General features: G+C 40.2%; 1 protein-coding gene across 15 annotated transcripts in view; it reads left to right on the plus strand.

Moving 5' to 3' along the window:
- Window positions 1-21972, plus strand: part of tmcc1a (transmembrane and coiled-coil domain family 1a) — a 43965-nt gene extending 21993 nt beyond the window's left edge. For 13 of the 15 annotated variants that reach the window (XM_031316399.2, XM_031316398.2, XM_031316401.2 and 10 more), the window contains 4 exons: window positions 14640-14897; window positions 15102-15793; window positions 17886-18021; window positions 19795-21972. In XM_031316399.2, the coding sequence (XP_031172259.1) occupies window positions 14640-14897; window positions 15102-15793; window positions 17886-18021; window positions 19795-20109 (1401 nt within the window). In that variant the 3' untranslated portion in view covers window positions 20110-21972. Of the gene's footprint in view, window positions 1-6753; window positions 7600-13041; window positions 13224-14639; window positions 14898-15101; window positions 15794-17885; window positions 18022-19794 lie in introns of those variants that run through there. The other 2 variants (XM_031316407.2, XM_031316408.2) reach the window with 2 other exon arrangements.
- The last annotated feature ends 1648 nt before the right edge of the window (window positions 21973-23620 follow it).

The raw sequence follows: 23620 nt of genomic DNA on the forward strand, positions 1-23620 counted from the left end.
GTCATATTTTGAGTCCACTGAAGCCAGAACCAATTCTCTCATTCTCAGCCAGTAGGAATCTTTCATTTTTTTTCTGTTTGCATCAGAACGGAAAATTACTTCTAAACCCCTGAAACAACATTGGCGGTATGTTTTTTTTTGTTCAAGCAAATGATGCAGTTGGTTGAAAATGTTCCGTCTGAAATGATATAGCATCACGAATATGCTTTTTCTGCATGCTGACATAGACACGCATCTTTTATGACTTTTTGTAATCTTTTCTCATGATCTGTCTTGAAATAATATATAACCAGAAGGGCTACACCATTTTCCGCCCTCACTTTTGTCATGTCTTCTGTTCATCTCCTTGACATATCCTCCCTTCCTCCCTGTTCTCAGTAACTGTGTGCCTTAATGTGACTGCCACATCAAGTCAGAATTATGTTACATAAAGGACTGCATGTCTGTCAGTAGGAGGAATGATAAAAAAAAGAATGCAATAAAAGAAGAAGGGTTATTGACAGGAAACCTGTCAGGAAATGTGCAGTTAGACTGACAGTCAATTGTCCATACAGCAGATGACACGTGTAGCATATTTTGTACTCTAGCTCCCCCTCGTGGATTAAGGCTGTAGTTGGTTGTAATATTTAAGTTGGCTGTAGTTAGTTGTGATATTCATTTATTGTTACATTTTGTGTTTTTGTTCTGTAATGGTATAATAATCTATACTCATCCCTGGAATAGTTATTCACCAAGCATTGTACAAGACTGTACAAGCCTTGTATAGTCTTATGGACTGTTACATTTTAATATAATTGGATGTAGATCTGTTTACCTTCTGTGTTCAGTATGGTGGACGATGTGATGCACCAGACATGGAGGTGAATAGGGAAGGCACGTAGCTTTCACACAAAGTAGAGCAGAGTTTGATCCGGTTTCAACTGATCTTGACTGATGATTGTGAGCTCCGTTTTGGAAGTTAGCTTCAGTAAATGAGACAGTTCATTACATTGTTAGATAATCTGAATGGGCAATGAGAGAATGCCCTCTAAGATTTTCATTAGGTAAAAGTTGTCAAGCGCTGATGAGAACTTCCTATTAGCAAAATGCCAGTCCTCATTATCTGTCCTCCGGTTATGAAATTTACTGCTTCCTAGTGGCCTATTTCACAGTGAAGTTTTGCTAAAACTTCCCAAACAGTACACAGACCCCGACTATCCAATAAGTATGTTTCAAAGTGGGTAGCGAGGTCAACTTGGGGCCACAATAAGTGGCATGGGGTTTGAGTGGTGGGAACAAGAAAATAGCCAGACTAAATAATCTTTCAGGGCCAAAAGGCTGGGACTGTTTGTTCTAGATTCGTCATCTTCCTGCTTATGAATAGGCTGGGCAGTTTATTTGGGCCTGCATACTGCCCCATGGTACTCTGGGTATTGTACAGCATCCAGCCAGACAAACTCACACATTTTGGGCCAGTGCCCTTTCTGTTTCCATGTTGCATAACCAGGATGGGCAGAGTATAAACAAGCAGCTCCAACAAATACCAACCACCACCGATGGACAAACATTGTTTCTGCCCACGTACCCACTCTGTTTCCCTTCATGTACACACACTGCTTTGCTGTACATACAAGTGTGTACACACTTTCTCTTACCCGTGTACATATTACACCATCACCTGCACATTCATACTCATATATTTACAAAAAAGATGAACACTCAAGGTTATAACCCAACCAATATCAGTTTTTTTTTTATTTTTTTAACAAAAGTGCTGTAAATAACAAACAAATGAAGGATCCCTTAATTTTTTTAATTGAATAACTGATCACAAAGTGTACTTAGCGGGACATCAAAACATCTTATTACCCAAACTACTTATTGGCCAATATATACGCCACACGGTTATATCTGTAATATGCTGATATTAGCCTACATAAAGGCACACCTATTTATTGGTCTAGCTTTACTGGGGGTAAACTGGTATGCCGATATACATGTACTTCCCAGTGTCATCTCCCTACACTTTGTAAAATGCACAGGCAGTGACCCAACAAATGTGTTTCATTCACTGGCAAATGTTCCAACATCATACTGTACCTTAGCAAACCTTTATACTTTTCAACCTGTAATCAGCTGTACTTACCACAGATCAGCTCTAGGGCTTTTACACAGACTCTTCTCTTTAGTAGAAAGTAGTTCATGAAAACAGTTGACGTCAAGGTATGTGGATTGTCCAGATTTACCAGGGTTTTTAAATGTCATTCTTAAAATTCCAAATCAGATATCTCAAAATCTGGACTAATTGATACCACAAGTGGTAAATTAGAAAACATGTTGTTGTGTTTAGTGATTTGGGTGGGCAGAGACTTTAAACATACTAATACTTTAATTAATGGCACAGACATGTTTCCTTCTCTGACCCTGAACTGATGATATTCACTGTTATCTGTGTGCAGACAGGAAATAAGACTAAGAACACTTAATTGTTTGGGTTTTTATTTACATTTGTTTATTGTCCTTCCTGCCTGGCTCTTGTTGATGCTGGTATTGAAGTTGGCTACTAAGATGTTTCACGCTCTCTGACCTCGCCAGTCATAATGGCCCATGTGTATAAAGTGCCCAGTGGTTTATGTAACTGCTAATAGTGCCATTGATTATACTGGAGCTTAGACTAGGGAGGACTGGACAGCCAGGGTTAGACAGGGGGCTTCTTTTCATGGGGATAGTATTGTTCTGCAAGCCCTGAGCCCCAAGTCATGGTTGTCTCCTTTCTCAGGCTTGAATTACCCCCAGTCCGTGCAGACAAAGCTCTCGCTCTTCTGCCTTTACGTAACCTCTCACACCCCCAAACCATGCCACACCATAACCCATCACATTTTACGATCACATGGATAGGACTGCGGTGTTGTTGGCACAGTAAAACAATGGTTAAGTTAACTCTACACATAGATGCATAATTATTGGGAAAATTAATCCTTCGAAAGCCTTATAACATCATGTAGTCCCAATTGTGTTAGCTCTCTAATTGAATTCAAGTTTTATGTTTTACTTTCACTCTATATGGCTCTCTGTTTATCATGCGTACTCAATTCATCCTCTCCCCAATCCCAGTCCACTTACATCAGAGCCAGTCTCTTCCCTTTGTCTTCTGGATTCTTCCAGAATCTTTATGGCTGTGTAGCAACCGCCTGGCCCAATGAGTATTATGCATTATGAGAATCTTGTTGCCTCCATCAGCTGGCTGAGGAAACATCTCCACACAAGTTGTTATGTATGCCTTCATGTGTGAGCTCCTCTGTCAGAGCATTGTCCATTCAAAATGTACAGTACCTCTGTTTTCAAACCAGAAATCAGAAAAACCCTGCATGTAAAACATTAGATTGACGTTTCACTGTAGTAGTTTGATACAAGGGTGGCAGCACTGAGTTTTAAAGCAGCTATATTTTACTAGGGTGGAGCTATGAGTGAAGATTGTGTAGCCTACTTGCTTGCTGTCATAGAAGCAAGGGAGTTGCTACATTTTGATAACTAGCTATGAACAAAAAATATTAGAAAGTTGGAATCAGCAATAAATGACTCACAAATCGCTCACATTAGCGTACTAAACAAGTGGCAAGCATTCTCTCTAATATATAATTGTTTCTTAATTTCAAACTGTCTGTCCCTTAAATACTTGATTTTCAACAGTAATACGAGTATTTGGCTTTTTTTGCATGCAGCCCACACATGAAATAGACGGACATCCAAATGATTACAAACATATTAGTTTAGATCCGTCAATCTTCAATTTCCATAACAATGATAAAGCTGTGCAACTTGCTGCATCATTGTCATCTACTTAGGTCATCTCAGTAGTGTAAGAAAATCTTCACATGTAACAAAACATTTTTTTTATTTCTAATGTATTCCAAAGTAAAAAGCAGCAACAAGGCTGTAGAACTTAAAAGAATTAAGAGAGTGGGTGAGTACATTCTCTATGTTGTGCTCAAGCCTATATACTTTATTTATGTGAAGTTGAATAAAGTTAGTATGAAACATATACAATACATTAATTAAAACTAATTAAATGTTAGTCATTAGCCTTCAAAGTTTAACATTTCTCCATAACATTTTTTGAATGCAATACTGAGTTAGTTACTGATACATTTTTGCATGATTGTCATGCATATTCTGTGTTCCCAGTCATTGTAATAGAAGCTACTAAATAGATCACATGATACTGTCCTACTGCTGAGTTTGTCATATAACTAGATAAGCATGCCTGCTTTTGGATTGGCCACATACATCACCAGTTCAGCAGGTCATGTCCCCTAAACACATGCGTAAAAAGCATGTGTGCGAAAAATTGTAATGTGATGTATTTATCAAATTGGTCAGTGTTTTGTCTGCAAGGCACATCTGTCTCAAACCCATTAAATGAGATGCCACAAAAGGATCTTAACAGCGTTTTTTTACTGAACCCATAAGCAAAAATATACTCACACACTCATGTAAAGATGCATCTATTGTAAACGCTATAAGTTAACTTAATTTCCAGTCTACTTCACATGTTCTGGAGACTGGGACAAAACTCCAATCCCAGATGTGTTTCTGTAAAAAAAATCTACTAACTAAATCTACATTCAACATTATTAAGTGGAGAATAGAACAAATGACATGGCATCTAATGAAAAAATATGCACACAGTCTTTGGGCAGTCAGTATTAAAATACACAATTTCTCCAAATCTCATCCAACAAATTGGACCCCCACCCCCTCTCCTCCTCTATGAATTTGTCATTGCGGAGCCACTCTGCTATTTCAGATATGTTAAGGCACCAGTCCTGTCCTGAGTCACCCTGAAAGCTTGGGTATTCCCGGACTGTCAGGAGCTGCTGGAGGGCACATATCCTCCATAGGAGAGTTCAGACCTCAGGCTAGAATGACACTGAAAGCAGGGCAAAGAATGAATCATGTCTGAAAGGAACCTATTAGTCTGAACAGTGTGGATTTCCCATAAGTGACTTATGATTGACAGTTAAGCCATTTAAAAACAACAACAACAACAACCTTAAGAGAATTTTAACTTGTATTTGTCCAAGTAAGATTTACATGTACTTATGGAACTTATGTAAATGGAAAGTGTTACAAGTTAGGGCTGGGTGATATGGAGAAAATCAGATATCACGATATTCTTGACCAAATACCTTGATATCGATATTGCGGCGATATTCTAGGGTTGACAATTGGTGCTTTAACAAAATATCTTCACACTTAGATTTTAGATAAATAATCATCAGTAATGTGGACATAATGTCTAAGTGGGAAAAAAGGCAAATAATACAACAGTCTGGTAAGTTCAGAAAAGTACATCACTTTACTGTAATGCAGCCTTGAAAAACAGTAAAAGACAACACTTATGCCATATTACGATATCCAAAATCTAAGACGATATCTAGTCTCATATCCCGATATCGATATAATATCGATATATCGCCCAGCCCTATTACAAGTGAAGGGAAATAAAGGAAATGTAGCTTTCATGATATTCACCTTTGGAATAACTGACTTTTTTTTGCATTGTTAGGACTGGTCTCTAAACGACTGATGCTGCCATGTGTTGCATTAATTTAATACTGGGGTCAAACCTACATGTCACACACTTGCCCTCCCATTTGAGAAAATTAGGTTTGTTCTTATATAAGCAGCCTTTTCCCTAAATCCTACCCTCTCTTTTCCAGTCCCTTAAGTCCTCCTGCTCTCTCATTAAAGCCTGTATTCATGCTCTCCTCTCCCCCTCCATCCTGTCGGCTTCTGCACAGAAGTCTTTAGTAGCCCTTGTCCTGCCTTACCCCCTACGTTCCCTGCTTTGCTTTTTCTCCCTAATTGGTTTGTACACTTTTGGAAGTGATGGCTCACAAACACCAAGATTTTATTATGGAGAACAATGCGCCTAAGCTTATTAGATGGTGTTTGTGGGAGAATATAAATAGGAATTTTTATGTGTTTTAATGCAGACTGTTAACCCCTGAGTTTTGATAGTGGACATAAAAATATTCATTGAATTGTAGTTGAAATTGTACAAAAATGGGAGTATAAGAGATAAAACAAAAGTCTTACACTACCTGTACGAATAAGATAAATCTAAAGTGACAACTTTCCTACCGTTAATGGTGCCTATGAATTGTTTCCTGCAAACATAATTAAGTATACACATTCTAGTAAAATTGATCACCATGCTGTTGCTGTGAAAATGCAATAGAATATTACCAAAGCAGTGTTTGAAGCACTTCTCATCAGTGGATAAGTAACACAGTGACGCAGCCATAGGCTATAGTCATGTGTGTACACATATGCACAGTTTTGAATAGCAGCTTTGTAATCGTCATATGACCGTGTAATCTGTGTAAACCAGGGCTTTCTTGGGTGCAAGTTTTTTCTCTACATTAAATCAAAACTGTCCAATCCTTTGCATAGTGTATTTCATACATACAATGTATGTAAAAAAAAAAACATGCCTGTTTAAGCACAGATCAGGCATTTTTGTGTATGTTATTACTTGGCAGAAACATTTGGTATAGCCCTGTTTGTTAGCGCACACATGCAGTGGAAAGTGATTCATTACAGCATGATAACCCGGGAAACTGATTGGCTGCGACAATCATACTGTGTAATAATTAAAAGGTGGGAGTGGAAGATTTTTCTCCCTTTCTTTATGCCTGAGTTAGCCCCTGTTTTGGAGCCGAGCTGGCCTAGAAACTCCATCAACCCCTCCTCCCTTCACAAAGCTTTCTCACAACCCCTCTTTCCTTAGCTGCCTCTCTCGCTCCCTCTCAGTGACAGCTCCTGGTGGGCTCTTTTTTTGCTGTCTGCTCCCTCGCTCCCCTCACATCCGTCCTCTGGGTCTCTGCCTCTCTTTTCACCCTCTGAGGATTTTATCCCCGACGGACTCTTTGAACACTTAACTTCACAGTAAACTCTTCCTTCTTTTAACCATCCAACCCTGCAAGCCTTCATCTGATTAACCGCCTCTGCTCTGTCACCCCAAACCCACATCAGACGGACCCTTTGCTCCAGAGGAGTCCTTGTTCTCCCACGAATGTGCGCTGTCTGTGGGAGTCATGCTTATCGAAGCGCATATATTTGTGCTCCATAGGCTCTCTGCCGGTTGCTGTGTACTGCGAAGCGTGTGTTGGCACTGAAGCGTGGTCATGGGCTTTGAGGAGCGACTGCTCTGTGAACCAGCAGCACAACACTCCCTAGACTCTGCGGCTATCAATAGTCATGGTTCATTGCTGGAAGTACCAGGCACTCTAACTCTATGGATTCTGGATATTCAATTGATCCAACAGTAATTCCTAAGAGTCTCTACTTCCTTGTTGTCAATTAGAGTCTTTGTCCGGTGGACTCTGAGTCAAGTGGACTTTGTTTGGGAGAAGTGTCCTGAGTGATGAGTGCTCTCCTAGGGCCACGCTCTTCCCCTCTCACCCGGCTGTGGTCGTCTCCCGAGGGACACACAAACAGATAGACAGACCAAACAAAAGTCCAGTCCAGGCCGTGTGCATGCGTCTCCCCACCATGGAGGTCATCCTCAACCTGGTAACTGCTGACACCTCTCCACTTCCTACTCCCACCACTGTGAGTCTTACCTGTAAATAGTATGTTTTTGAGGTTTTGACTCATTTTATTCACTTCCTTAATGATTCAAGCCACGTCATGACTCCAGTATGTGTTTACATTGATGTGGTGTTTATACGGCTACTCACCTTAAAATGGGTGTGTTATGTGTCCTGTGTCTAAATAAGAAAAGGTGTTGAAAGCATAGAAGGTGTTTCAGAACTCACCCGCAAAATCTGGTAGGAGACCAAACTCTTGGTGTGAAGATTTTGTCTTGAAATCATAGGGATTGAAAGGCTTTGTTGTGATAGTGGGGCCCTAGAGAAGCCTCTGTTTTTTGTTTCCTCTTTCTCCTCAGACCTGCACTCTCAGCTGATGTGTGTTTATTTCTCTTGGTTGTGAATAGTTGCAAAATTCTGGGAATTTTTGAAGTTGGAAACTTTCCATGGGAATATATGGGAATTAACAGGAATAAACGGGAATTAATGAGAATAAACTGGATATTTTTAATATTGCTTGTTATAATACTGTTAGTCTATAACAGGGATCTTAAGTGTAGTTGAAAAAACCCATCTTGCAGCATAATCTTGGTTAAAACAACCTGATTTAATGCAACTTCAGTTGAATGTCCTCCCTATATTCGTTAATGACATGCACGCACGCAGTAATCAGCATAGGCTACTACATACTTGCCAACATTTAGTTTTTAAAATATGGGAGTTTTTTTTTCTTCTTTTTTCGCAGGGGGGGGGGGAAATACATAACCCGTTGCTATTAACCTATGTGTGTTAATTGTATAGCCCACTTGTTCTTGATAGGCTGGAAACAATAGACAGCGCTGATGGTTAGCTTAGCATGCATATAACAATAACCATAGTAAATCAAAGGCAGCATGCTAGCTACCTTCATATATTAAGCTAAAGGTCAATGGTTTGGGCTACTACTTAGCCTACTGCAGGGCTATTGAGGCCACACCCACTGCACAGATCATTTCTAGAATCCAACATTCTACAGCAGATTGAAGCTGAAATGTTTATATTTATGTTTGTATAAGATGGAGTTTGTATGAATTACCCAACATTTCCAGGTAATTCTCGTAAATTCCCAATAATTCCCATAATTTCCATTAATACCCATGAAAGTTTCCAAATTGGAATGTTTGCAAAATTCCCCAGCTTAACTTTCCATGGAAAGTTTCCGGAAATTTACCAGAAAATTTCCGCCCCTTTGCAACTCTAGTTGTGAACACGAAAGGCTTTTCTCACACCCTTTTAATTCTTTAGGAAATGCGTGTGCCTGTCTGTTGTGCATGATTATTAGTAGATCGCGTTTGGTTTTGTGCTAATTCATGAGTGAATATGTTGAGTAAACTACCTCTTGTCCAGCAAAACATGGAGTTATGTAATTTTCCATATCTGGTGAATGGGTTCATTGTTGCCATATTGGATAAACTTAAAGTAAACAAAAAGTGGATTTCTATTAGAAACATCTCTTGTGTGTCACTTTTAGCACTGCTTAATGTGGCATGCCTGGATGGGAACTGAAACCATGAGGAAATGAAAAGGACATGGTAGGAAAAAAAGGATTAGTGTTAAATGTAGTACAGATTTGTCACATGCTCTGATGTTTTTGATAACTAAATAACTATCAATAACTAATTGCAGCTACACACTCCATGGACCCGCATGCACTTCATTGCACGCTCATTTCTGCTCTACAACCCCAACTACACGGTTAAGGCACAAACTCATACAAATGTCTCTGTTTAATAAAAGAAATCAGGGTCACTATGTCATATTGTTGCTATGACGACCACTTTTTTGATTGACTCCAGGGTTAAAGATCAAACCAACTAATCAGGAGTGTGAAGTTCAGTCAGTCAGAGTTGATTGGCTTCGAGGCCTACTGAGTGATAAGGTCAGAGAGATCCAAATGGTATAAATGGAGAGAAGGCAGCTGTAAAATTCAAAACCACCTTAAAAACACACCTTAAAACCCTGATTCTTATATCCATCATGGCTCCAAGGTCCCGTTGGTCATGGATATTGGACTCTGTAGATAAGCAAGGTTGGAGAACCAACCTTTAACCACTCATACTCGGATGTGCTGTGTCAAATCAGCGCTGTACCTGTACCTTTTTCGTACTTCAAAGAATGCTGCAGTAGGAGAGGTGTAGAGCAGAACAGTACACTGTCCTGGTGTGTGTGCATCTTGGCACACACACAAGCGGACATCACAGGAATGCGAGGCATAACAACCAACAAGGTACTGTACGTTTGCACTCACATACAAATAGAAACTTGACCTTGACCATAGATAACAGTTTTTTGTGTAAAAGAGAATAGAAAGGGTAACTAACTAGACTTAAATGTTTGTATTCAAAACAATCAAAGCTCAGCTCAATGCTGTGGTTTATGATTTCCATGTTTACAGTACATACTGTATTAAAGACAACTAAATAAGCTATAAGTCTAAAACATAAATATTATGAGGGTATTGTTTAATTCTTCAACATGTGGTGTTAAAATTCTTTATCCTTAAAAAATAAGCAGCAGTCGATGGAAAAGGGGTTCAAATTCCATTCGGCCTGACCTGGTCAGCGTGTGTGACAAGAGGTTAAGACTGTCTGTTTCCACTCTGGCTGTCAGAACATCTCGACCTTTACTGAACCTGAACTCACCTGAGTTATCTTACAAAACAACAAACATATTAAACAGGACTTAGAGGAGTAGAAAACAAGATGGCAGAGGCGCCCTGGTGGCTCACCTGGTGGAGCATGCGCCCCATGTACCAAGGCAAGGCTCCGTCCTTACCACAGCGGCCCAGGTATCGAAAAGGGTCAGCATCATTCCATTTTCTGCTCTGTGATCTACATTGAGCAGGCAAGGAATTTGAAACATATGTGTAGCTGCGAGAGATTGAGATGGGCCAGTACAAGATGTTCTTGTTGCATGTATCTAATTATGTGTGATGCATATCTAACAACATTAGCCTAGTAATGCTTTCGGAATGCCTGTGTGTATAAGACGTATGGCCATAGGTCTGAGAGTTTAGCTTTGGCTGGGCTTTTCCCAGGCCTTTAGGGGATCTAAGGTAAGTCAGGGTTGCTTTTTCACAGCTCTAAACAGCTTTACTTGGATCAGAGGCTGTTGCGCAACCTGGTCTACCAGCAGGTGGACCCAGTTTGGGACAAGGGTGGAGTATGAACAGACTCCTTCCTCTGTGTGTGTATGCAAGAAGCCATAGGGCAGGGGACAGGTCCATGCAAAACCTTTTGTCTTTTTTTTTTTTTTTTTACTGATAAAGTCTAATCAGGGTGGGATCAGGCAGCCCCCAAATTACACACACACACACACACACACACACACACTCTCAGTTTCCCTCATTAGGCAACAAGCTCCAGTGATGCAGTGCCTATCGCTTCTTGCTTCAGTGGCTCAGCACATCAACATGTTTGGTTCTGTTAACCCTGGGAAATTAGCCTAATCATTCAGCGCACCATCTTTAATTACATGCATGATTAGTCACAGAAAAACTTGACCATTTGGGGATGTCACTGATTGTACAGACAATTTGTTCAGTAACTGGAACTATCTGCATCAGAAAGCTGGGGATCAAGCATTGCTTTTCTATGTGTGGGAACATAACAGTATAAGTCTGTATAAAAATGAGATCATAAATGTGCAGTTAACAGTCGTCTGTACAGCTGTAAAAGAGGGTACACTCTTGTAAACAGCTGTGTGGTTCCTTCAAATACAGTAACGAAGAACTCTGCTGACGGATCAATGACCAATAACAGGCTGTTGATTTGTTACCAGTGTGTACAGATCATTAGGCCTTCTTATCACAGTGTCTAAAACCACTATCTACTCTGTATTGCACGATACTCCAGTCCAAAGGGTTTAGCAGACTCGTCCTTTGCCCTCTTTATCTATGGTATATCTTTAGTCAGAGGGCACATACAGTATTTAATTATTCAGATAATGTAGTCATCTGTAAGACTAGAGCAAACTGGGAAATCTTCACATTTTACCCCATGGAATGCTCATATGGATTAAATAAGAACTTCAATCATGCTCGCCCTCATAAAGCTATTAATACTGTTTTGTTTATAGCCAAGAACAGACCATGTGCCGCTCTGATAAGTCACCTCTAGTTCTCTACTGTGCCAGCCCAGCAGGCTGTTCTATTTCTCTTATTCATTTGATCACCTTGGCTGCCCGTCAAGGGGATTTGATCATGATTAGACTTACTGTACACAACAGTTGTTAGGTCAATTGACTCATGGATGTGGTCCTTCTTCTATTTAACACTGTTGTACAGTTATCCACATGATGCAAAACAATTTCATTGTAAAGCCAAATCACCTAAACATTGTAAATGACTTGCCAAATTTTTCCTTGTACTCAAAGGAATGTGTGTGTGTGTGTGTGTGTGTGTGTGTGTGTGTGTGTGTGTGTGTGTGTGTGTGTGTGTGTGTAGGGATGTCAAACTGGTTTTTCTTGCCCTCTAGAGGTACTGTCTATTGGCTGACACAAACAGAGAGATCAGGGCCCACACCCGCAATCTGCCCTGTAGCCTCTTGTTCAACTCGATTTCACTTCACATATTAACTCTGATTGCAAAATGTTTGCCACCCTTGCCGGTAATGATGTAAAACATTGTACGCCAATATACTGTAAAAAATAAACTAAGAAACAGTCTTTTGTGGTGTAGGTTCGAGATACTGATCACCAAGTGTTTTGTGTTGCCCATTCTTCCATGTAGTTTATTCATTTATTTGTTGTTAAAAGTAGCAGCAATGAGCTCAGTTACTGTATGAATGACATTCCCATGTAATAATTCCCTAGTTGCAATTCCTGTACCACAGAAAGCACCATGGATTATCATTTATGCATTTATGTGTAAGTAGTTTACTATTGTAGTTGGTTGAGTTAGAGCTAATTTAAACAATTTGATATGTTAATCTACATTAGTGCATCATATGTTATAAACGGATCACATATTTTGTATGTAAAATCTTAGTTTGAAAAGTAAGTAATAACTACAGTAGTCAAATAAATGTAGTGGAGTAAAAAAAAGGTTTCCTTCTGAATACTTGTGAGGTACAAGTATCAAGTAGCATGAATGGAAATACTCAAATACAAGTACCTCAGGTACTTGAATTAAATGTAGCTACTATTGTAATTCTAATACTGATAAACATAGTAATTGTAGTAGTCTGGTAATACCGGTTATTAAGTGTTGTAGTAGTATTCCTATTTTTCTGTGGATGTTGTAAGTCTCTCAGTGAATTATTTGCAGTAACAAAGTCCCTGACTAAGGAGCTATTTCTGCTCTTGGTGAGGATGATTGACAGCTGCCTGCCGTGTAGCTCAGTGGATAACGTCATCTCTCAGCTGGGAGGGGAGGGGAGAGTGCGGGGCGGGGCGGGGCTTCCCGCTCTGCCCTGTTAGGTGTGCTTTAACTTTCACAACAAGCCCGGCGAGTTGGAGCGGCAGCCGTGCCAGGCGAAACTTAAAAGAACCGTCGCGGATTTAGCTGTTTAACTTCAACAAAGTGTCAGGACCGATGAAAATACACAGCTCGCCTTCACTTTGGGGAAAATGCACTGGGAACAATTTTTCCGTTTGACGAATGGAAAGGTGAGCCGCTTTTTGCGCGTGTTAAGGTCGCTTCTGTGACAGAAGATGATTTCTCAAAAAGAGCTAGTTTGGGGCAATTTCTGTGCACTTTTAGTCATTTGTCAGAAATAAACCTTTGTATGGAGGTTTGCCTTCTACCGGAGACGCTGTGGTTTGTGTTGACTGTGGTGCCTGTCATCAATTAGTCATGCTATCGGGCATGCAGGTGAGCAGCCGGTGCTTTGTCTTTACCTGTTATGGAGTGGTAATAATGACGAGCCTTTTCAGAGGCTGAGTGGTAGATGTCTGCTCTAACTCTTTCCCTGGTCCTCCCAGGCTTTTTGTTTTTCTGGGTGGCTTCTGGGCCTCCAAGGTGTGCTGTCAGGTTCAGCTGTTTATTTTGTGTGCATGCTTAGTGATGAGAGGAATATTTCGATTACAATCCCTTTTTGCGCGTTTAGCTCCAGCAGTATCACAGTGTGTGATAGACACATGTTCTTCCCCCGAGGCGCTGAAGGAAATGAATCACATTGGCTCTTGGCTGCCTGTGATTGAAGGTGCTACTAGACTACTAGGTTCATCATCTTTTTCAGATAGAGTTAATATAGTTTTAGGAAAATACAGGAAAAACCCAATTTTTTTTTTAATTTTTTTTTTTAGTTTTAACACAAATGCCTTGTTTGACAAAATCCGGTCAGTGTCTGAACTAAACAGACAAATAATTCTTAATCTGTCAAACTGTTGTGAGCAAAAATCTAATATCCTGTCAGTCTTGTCCTATATTGTCGCACCCTGAACAAACAAAAACAGAGATTTAGAGCTGCAACAATTAATCGATTAGTTGTCAACTATTAAATTAATCGGCAACTATTTTAATACTCAATAATTGGTTCGATTATTTTTTTTTTTTATTAAAAAAGGGAAAACCTCTGATTCCAGCTTCTTAAATGTGAATCTTTTCTGGTTTCTTAACTCCTTTGTGACAGTAAACTGAATATCTTTGAGTTGTGGACAGGACAAGAGAACGTCATCTTGGGCTTTGGAAAACACTGATCAACATTTTTCACCATTTTCTGACATTTTATAGACCAAACAAATAATCGATTAATCGAGAAAAATAATTGACAGATTAATCGATATTGAAAATAATTGTTAGTTGTTGTCTGTTTTACAAAAGAGACTTGTGGATTCACACTTTGAAACATTTAGTTTTGTATGAATGTGCTGAAAATGTTGAAAGTCATTTTTTTCCCTTCTACTTTCTTTTCTTTGTAAATGAATGAAAAAACAATATCTTTCATCTTCCTCTTTAGACAAACTGACCGTGAGTGGCTGCAGAAATGCAGAACCCTCTGTTTTTAGTGCGTGTCAGCAAAACTCTCAATCTGCAACTCACACTTTTTTCAAACCCCTCCTCTCTCTTCTTTTCACTGTCAGATTGACCGACTGGAGGTGAGTGGGCTGGGACAAGCACCGCTGGCTGTTTCATGTGGCACAGACAGTTCATTCCCTGGAGGTGAGGATGGCACCCCAGACCCTCAGCGCACAAAGCAGGCAATCGCCCAGCTGCAGCAGAAAATCCTTAAACTCACAGAGCAAATTAAGATCGAGCAGACAGCCAGGGATGACAACGTTGCAGAGTACCTCAAACTAGCCAACAATGCTGACAAACAGCAAAGCACACGCATCAAACAGGTAAAATTAGGAGTTGTTGCACTTTACTAAACTATTAATATGTATATATCGATAAGATAAATTAACCTAGGGGACTAATTGTTTTATATTTTTAACAGGCTTATGTAATAGGGAGGGAACTCACTAAATAAATTGAAGTGGAGTGTGTTATTGCAGTGTAATGTGTATTCCCCTCACTAATAGAAGCCTGTTTGTGGCTGTCAGGTTTTTGAGAAAAAGAACCAGAAGTCGGCGCAGACCATCCAGCAGCTGCAAAGGAAACTCGAGCACTACCACCGGAAGCTGCGGGAAGTGGAGCATAACGGTATCCCACGCCAGCCCAAGGATGTTCTGCGGGACATGCAGCAGGGCCTGAAGGATGTCGGAGCCAAAGTCACAGGCTTCAGTGAAGGCGTGGTGGACAGCGTGAAGGGAGGCCTCTCCAGCTTCTCCCAGGCCACCCACTCTGCTGCCGGGGCCGTCGTCTCCAAACCTCGTGAGATTGCGTCGCTGATTCGCAACAAATTCGGCAGCGCTGATAACATCCCCTCTCTTAAAGACTCTCTTGACGACCCCTCAGTGGAAGAAGGTGTGACAGGGGCTGGCGGACGTTCACTGGGCAGCGTTGGGCATCACCTCCAGCCCAGTCCCAGGTATGGTAGTGAGGATGACTGCTCTAGTGCTACATCAGGCTCAGCGGGGGCCAACAGCACCACAGGTGCCCCCGGAGGTCCCCCAAGTTCCAAGGGCAACACACTGGAGAGGAGTCAGAGCTCCAGCCTTGACATGCTGCTGCAGGAGATGCAGGAGCTGAGGGAGGGCCAGTCAAGGCTAGAGGAGAACCTTGATGGTTTGAAGAGCCACTATCAGAGAGACTACACAGTTGTTATGCAAGCACTACAAGAGGAACGCTTCAGGTACAGAGAGAAAAGGGAAAATACGATTGCGTGTATCATACATTCCTAAACAGTTTACTGTTTAGCAAAAGAAATCCCCTACAATTCTTACAGTGTGTAATCAGGAAGAACTATTGTTTTTGGAAACATACATCTAAATACAATACTGATCATTCATATCGCTGTGCTGCTGTTGACATATCATGACAGGCGACACTCGCCCTGCTCATGCTCTGAAGAGCTTTTATCATAGCAAGTACACACTGTAGATAAAAACATAACCTGGACCTAGACCTCGTCTTTATACCTGGGCATCAAAGCACATGTGCCATTGTCACATGCATTATGCAGATGTTGAGTGGCAATCTTATTATTTGCTATGAATCCCCCATAACCAGTACTATTACAATGTCTAACTCTGTTGCCTGAACAAGTTGCTCTAGCAATTATGCTGAAATGTACATTCAAATGTTACGAGCTTCATAGGGCTGCACGGTATGACCTGAAATCAAAATCTTGATTAATTGCACATTTTACCTCAATAGCGATAATTAAAAAAAATTGTGATTCATTTTTTTTTTGTCGTCAAAGTTCATTGGCACGGTTTGTACTGTAAATAAGCTCAAATATTGAAGGTGAGATATTTTTTCTAATTCAAAAGTGCTTTATTTTGTGATTTTTAAAATAATTGAAGGAAACACACAAAGCGGGAACTATTATGGCTATTTATTTAATGAAAATGTATAAAATTGAAATGAAAGCACACATCGCTTGAAATGAAAATTTCAGTTTTATAAAAATTATCGAATTTATCATCATGGGAAAAATACGTCGATAACAGCTTCAGAATTTCGAAGTCGATAAATTTTCGATTAATCGTCCAGCCCTAGAGCTTCGTGTTAGTTTTGTTGTTTTGAGACAGCAGTTGAGAATTTCACAAAAGTGACAGACACACCTGCACAGTTCACAAGTGTCCTCTAAGTACAAAGATCCCTGGTGTTATTTCAGCCCTTGTCCCAGCTCTGCATGTCTCGTCTTTAGATTCAGACGTCTCTGTGCAGCTTTTGTTTTGGTTTGTCTCTGGGCAGTTGGCCGTAAAAAACACCCTCACATTCCTCCCGAATGTTCTGACAAGAGGGCACAAAGATTAAGAGGGCAGGACAATGGAAAGGAAGGGAGATATAGTGAGTCGCTTACGTAGTAAAAGAAAAATGAGCATTTTTCTCCCTAAAATGTCCATCAGAGTCAAGAGCAGTCTGTGTTTATCCTCTAAGACTAAAATAATAGCGAATAGAACAGAATGACCACTAAGGATCTCTTTTCAGCCCGCCTCTTGGGAGTAATCATTCAAAACCCAGTCATGTTGCTGAATATCTTCTCAGGGACTGAATCCATCTCTTGCCTAACTAAGAAATGCCTAATATTTGACTTTCTAAACTAGGGCTGCAAATAACGACTAATTACATTGTGATCAATGTAGCGCTGAATCAATTAACCTATCAACAGAAAACTAATCAACAACAATTCTGATATCTATGAATTACATACTTTTCTAAGAAAGAATGCAAGAAATGAACTGCTCCTAGTTTTCCCAATGTGAATACTTGTTGGGTTTCATAGTCTTCTATAATATTAATTGAATATCTTTCATGACCTTGGGCTCTAGGAATACGTGATTTAGCCCTTTCTCTATTTTCTGACATGTTATAGACCAAACAAATAATCAGTTAATCAAGAATGTTTATATTACGTACCTGAAATATTTAGTATAAATAACTCATACAGACATACACAGAGGCAGTCTAATGTTTATTCTTGTGCTATGTTGTCCATCCAATTGTATGTGCCTGCCAAAATGAACAGCAGTATAGATCCCTCTCCTCCTGCTGGGTACCTCCCATTGGCCACTCTCATACTGCTGACTCTCTGTGATTGGCCAGTTGGATCAGCAGATGAGTAAGCATGCCCTAATCTTGTCAGGGCAAGTCATTAGTTCAGTCAGGTGGCATGTGGTCAGATGCCTTCAGGGTCTGTTTCTACTAATTCCTGCATGTGTTTCTTTAGTCTAAGCTAACTATGCCCCAGACTCTGACACGTGTGTTTGTGGCTTCAGGTGTGAACGTCTGGAGGAGCAGCTGAATGACCTGACAGAACTTCACCAGAATGAGATCCTTAACCTCAAACAGGAGCTGGCCAGCATGGAGGAGAAGATCGCCTACCAGTCCTATGAGAGAGCCAGAGACATACAGGTCTGTCTGCCAGGCTAACATCCACAAGCACACCGCCCATGTCAGAAATAAATTAACGGCTACAAAAATCAGATTAGTCGAAATTACATTTTCCTAGTCTCTTGTTGTACTTAAAATTGGCTGTTTAAAATTCTGTCCGTTGTACAAATGAGCTGTCAGAAAGGAATGATGAGACTTTTAAGAGGATAAAGCAAAGTGTTCAATTAAATGACAAGTTCTGGTCCTCACTTCTGAGCGATGAGTCATTGAAAGCCATTACAGAATACCTAATAAACACACACGAGTAACTGCATCACATTTTATATGAATGCAGCAATGCACTACATTTTTGCACTTACACATACAGATACTTGTGTTGATATTATCATTGGCTTATGACATTTTACTAAAGAAATAAGCCACTCAAAATAATTTCATAAAAAGTTATTGAGGTTTTGTCCATATTTAATAGTTTTTAATTCCAAATGCCCTTGTCAGAAGTCTGTTCTCGAAGTGATGCTTTCGTTCTCATAATGTCACTTAATGCTCTTGTCACTAATCCTTGCTCCCTGGCCCGTCAGCCAATCTTATGCTCTCAACCTCTTAGCAGCACGCGCAACAGCTGCTACTGAATTTAGCCAGGTAGCTTCTGTTAACTAGAGCAACAACAAGGTAATTGTGAACTATCTTCAGAATAGGAGTGACAAAATGACATTTCACAATGAAAATTGTTTGAGTTTTATGATGTCACAATTTCTTATATACGTAGTATTCTGTAAATATTCTTTTCATTATATCATACAGTCTTTATTTATTTTGCCATTTAGAGTTCCACACTAAGAGGTCTTTCAATGGAAAGTGCTAAAGAGAGCTCAGCCTCACTTTAAGTAGTTGTAAGCTAATTTGGTCTGCTCAGACTAGACGTCAAGTGTAAGGTAATCACCCCTCAAACAGCTAAAGGCAACATCTCTTTGTCCATTGTCCATGTTGACTGTAAACAGGAAGATGATACATAAAATCCTGTTTGTCTATTAGCTTTTCTGTTTGTTCTTACATTACTTCTGTCCTTTCCTGTTATCTATCATAGCGTTGTGTTTTTTTACATGTGTATACCTGCATGAAGTGTATTTACAGTCTAAGTTGCCCATAGGCTGCATTTCTTTTCCTCAGAAGCAGGAGGCAGTAGAGGTCTATTTTATATATATATATATATATATATATATATATATATATCTATATATATATATATATATATATATATAGATATAGATATAGATATAGATATAGATATATATATATATATATATATATATATATATAGATATATATATATATATATAGATATATATATATATATATATATATATATATATATATATATATATATATATATATATAGATATATATATAGTGGTCACTCTGTTAGGGACACCTGTAAAATCTAATGTAATCCAATACAACAGTTCAGCCATAAATTGTACCTTTACAAAGTTAATAATGTTCATTTTGATTGACACTGTCAGAGAGGTGTTAATTTACTGTTCATTATTAAAGTTGTGGATTTCAGTGATGTTGAACTGGATTGCATTATACTGAGAGATGCTTCTAATGTTTTATGCACCCCATATACAAACATGAAAGGGCAAGAAAATTAGAATAACATTTGAATATAATTCAGTCCAGTACAGTAAAGTGGACATTAAGTATATACAGTAGTATCTTGTGGGTTTAGTTCTCTTAACTCCTAGTGACTTTGCTGAGGTTATTTTTTTTCCTTCTGCATGTCTTCTGCAGGAAGCATTGGAGGCGTGTCAGACCAGGATCTCTAAGATGGAGCTCCAGCAGCAGCAACAGCAGGTCGTCCAGTTGGAGGGGCTGGAAAATGCCACTGCCCGGACCCTCCTGGGAAAACTTATCAATGTGCTGCTGGCCCTTATGGCTGTCCTTCTGGTCTTTGTCTCAACTGTGGCCAACTGTGTGGTCCCGCTGATGAAGACGCGCTTGCGCACGCTCTCCACCCTCCTCCTCATCCTCTTGCTGGCCTTCTTGTGGAGAAACTGGGACGCTCTCTTGGGGTACACGCACCGTGCTCTACAGCCCCCAGGATGACCAGATTGAAGCCAGCACATGTTGCTTTGGTGACACCAGGTGATGTAACTTTAGCTGCAATCATGCAGGAAGTTTGAAGAACGTGATTGCCGTTAGAAATGGCTGCGTGGCCAGGCACGGAAAATACGGCCGAGCACATACGCACACGGAATCAAGAAAAAGTGGAAGAAACAGAGTAAAAGTTGAGAACACTCATGATTGTTATTTAGGAAGGACAAGACTGTTTACATTTTTAAAAATGAACTATTGTGTTGCTGTCTCTCAGAATGCAGCATTGTACTGTTTTTATCTTTAGAGTTTAATCAATTATAATGTTATTATTTCTAATAATATTGTTTTTTTTTTCAACGTTATTTTATTCAGTACCATGTAGCATTACACTCTTCTCATTCTACAGGACGGGGAGCTTAGTCAGGAAACTGGGTTGGCGATTTGCTCCAAAGGCCCAGTCCAATTGTTATGAAATGCCAATGTGATAATGTGGTTGATTGCCTTTAGGAAAAGAACTTTTACTTAGCTGTGATTGGTAGATTTGAACCAACAAGTACATGTACATGTACAACATGTATTTGAACTTGGATCAAAACCATCCTGGGAGTTCCTTGCTGTGATAGAATTTGTTCATACAGAACATTTTGAAGGACTGACCATGACCTTTGCGTGTCAGATGACTAAAAAATTGTTTTGTGCTTCCTTACCATTTCTAATAGCAAAGATCACATGCTTTTACTTGTTTCCTTTTTTAAGTAAAACAAGAACTGTGTTTAATAGTGGGGATTATAACTGAAACACAAAGACAGAATGGGCCAGCTTGAGAAGGAAAAGCTACAATGCGCTACTCACCATAGAAACGGCACATAAACACACAGAGAACATCTGGTTATTGTTAAAGCATCTAGCCATACTTGCAACATGTAAACAATGCTGCATATTTTCATTAAGAAACAATACATAGGAGCCAGTTTTGTGTTTTAAAAGCAATGACACACAGCCATTGTCCAAGTAAAATCAATTTGCCAGGATAATTGTCTCCCCTCCCGCCATATTTGATGTGATCAGGTCAGGAAAAAGAGACCACTGGTGCTTATCCAGCTCCATCTCAGTTGGAACAGGAATGCTGCTGCTTTATATCTACAGTGCAAGTCGTCTCCACTGCCGTGTTAGTCAAATGCACACTGATATTGTACTCTTCATCAGACTTCCTTATTTTTCTGGCCGTCCGTCTTTTTCTACCAGTACACCATCTTATGGTGCAATCACCCAGTGCCAAACCTTAGTCTACCCAGGGATGCCTGAGCACCCAAAGGGTCCAAGCTGAAAGGAAAGAAAGGGGAGGTTGCTCAGCAGGTCTCGCTTTTATTCAGATACAGTATGCCATGAATGTCTTTCCTGGATGTCAAGGATGTATCTTTTTGCAAGGGAAATCTGTTAGAGAATTCACAATCTGAACATGAACTTGATCTTTAGTGGTGTGTTTCTGCACCTTGCCTCCTTGAGTACAGTTCATTGGCTGGGTTTACAGTCTTTATTGTTCTCTCTCTCTCTCTCTCTCTCTCTCTCTCTCTCATCAAGTCAAGAGAAGACCTAGTATATTAAATAATTCATTCTGCATTTCATGCTGAGAGGCTGATTTCCTTACAGATAGCGAGATCATTTGAACTGTACAGCTGCACTTTAGCACACGGCTAGATAACATAAGTCAGGCTGAGATTTGAGAAACCTTTGAAAGACACTTTAAAAGTTGTCACTCTTAAGATAGTATGCCTCCGTGGAATAAGAGTTGACTCAGGTCAGGATCACTGTCATCCTTGTCTAAAGATAAAACCCACCGGGAGGAATTTAATTTATTTCTTGTCAAAACGTCGATGAACTTGATTCTTCTCAAGTTGAACATGCAATTAAAATGGTAGATGTATTCATCTATTTCAATGTTGCTAATGTGAGCATAGTAGACAAGTTGAGAGGGAGCTGACCTTTGACCTCAGCTTGATCTTACAGTAACACCTATGATGTGGGCTTGTGTGCTAAACCACTCCAGTGCCTTCTGATGTCCTTTTCTAAGTGTGGAATAAAATAAAGTGCATTCCTGACTAACTCACAAGACTTTTTTTAAATTAATGTCTGTGTGTGTATTGTTGGGGGTGTATGTCTGGGGGGATTAATGACTGCAGGATGAGCTGACTACACACATTTTGTAGTCTGAATCCCCTTTTTAATAGTCCCTTCTTGCAGGTTCCTCATGTAACCACTAGATGGAGATCTTTTGCCTGTGTTGAGTTTGTGTGAATGGTCTTCTATGAGGGAGTTTGGGAGTCTGAACACAATGTGGTGTTGCACCTTATCAGGAAGGAAACAGGTTGGGTGGAAGGCCCCTTTAACCGCAGTCTTAACCGCAGTCTTACTGCCAAAAGTCCGAGTGAGCCACCAGGGACAATATTTTTATTACAAACAGTCCCCGCATTTTATTCTACCATTTCTCTTACACACACACACACACACACACACACACACACACACACACACACACACACACACACACACATTATTTCCGTTGAATGTCGTGTTTGATTGAGCAGCACCACACCACAGCACTCAGTCACACCTTGCTGGTGATGTCTGCTGACAGCTTTAACCCACACCTAGCCTTATCCCCACAGGACTTCATGTACGCGTTCTAACTGCCTATTGAGGGTCGCGCTCACACGCACGTGCACAGTGTTAAGACTGTTGGTTGTGTCATTGTGCTGTGCAGATGGGGGGTCATTATGTTGCACTTTGTCGGAGCGCTTTCCTCCTATTCTACACTGCCAGATTTGATGCGCATGGCTGTGCGCCAATGTAAACACGGGACGCACTTATCTGCCCTACTGAAAGCTGCAAGTGGTGACAGAGAGGAGAGAGTGAGCCCACAGTAAATAGGAGCAAGCGATAGCGCACAGTTTAGCATCAACTTTAATTATTGCATGTATTCAGAGATAACACTTCTCGGGCTCGCCTGCAATTTATGCAGTGTCTGACACATTCGTGGTCGTATGCCTACTAAGGATCATTCATTTCAGTTCAGAGATGTGAGCATATGCACACTCCATCCAGAGACAAAAATGCTAACCATATTCGTGCATTTTTGAGTGGGGGCGCATGTGTTGTGCTTGAATATTTATGAGGTAAAGAGCGCAAGAAAGCTGTGTTGGAAAGATGTGTATGTCAAAAACCGGAAAGGTGTGTTGATGTGCCCATCTGGTAGCACTTTCACGGTGCTTACCGTGCCGTATGTGCCCAAAACGGAACCTTCCAGATCTGCAGAACTAATCTGAGAGCCGAGGGACTGGGGAGCACAGGAGGTGGGACGGTGACCCGTCATTAACCCCCAGATTGAGCGGAACCATGCAGGGATGGATATTCATCAAGTGACCCGTCTTGAAAGAAACAGTATGGACTATATGGTCGTTACAACTGGCAGGATGAGCTCCCATTAAATCTTAAATATTGAAAATGAAGTTATTATTAGACT

Source organism: Sander lucioperca, chromosome 12, assembly GCF_008315115.2.
Source record: "Sander lucioperca isolate FBNREF2018 chromosome 12, SLUC_FBN_1.2, whole genome shotgun sequence".
Taxonomy (NCBI): Eukaryota; Metazoa; Chordata; class Actinopteri; order Perciformes; family Percidae; genus Sander; species Sander lucioperca.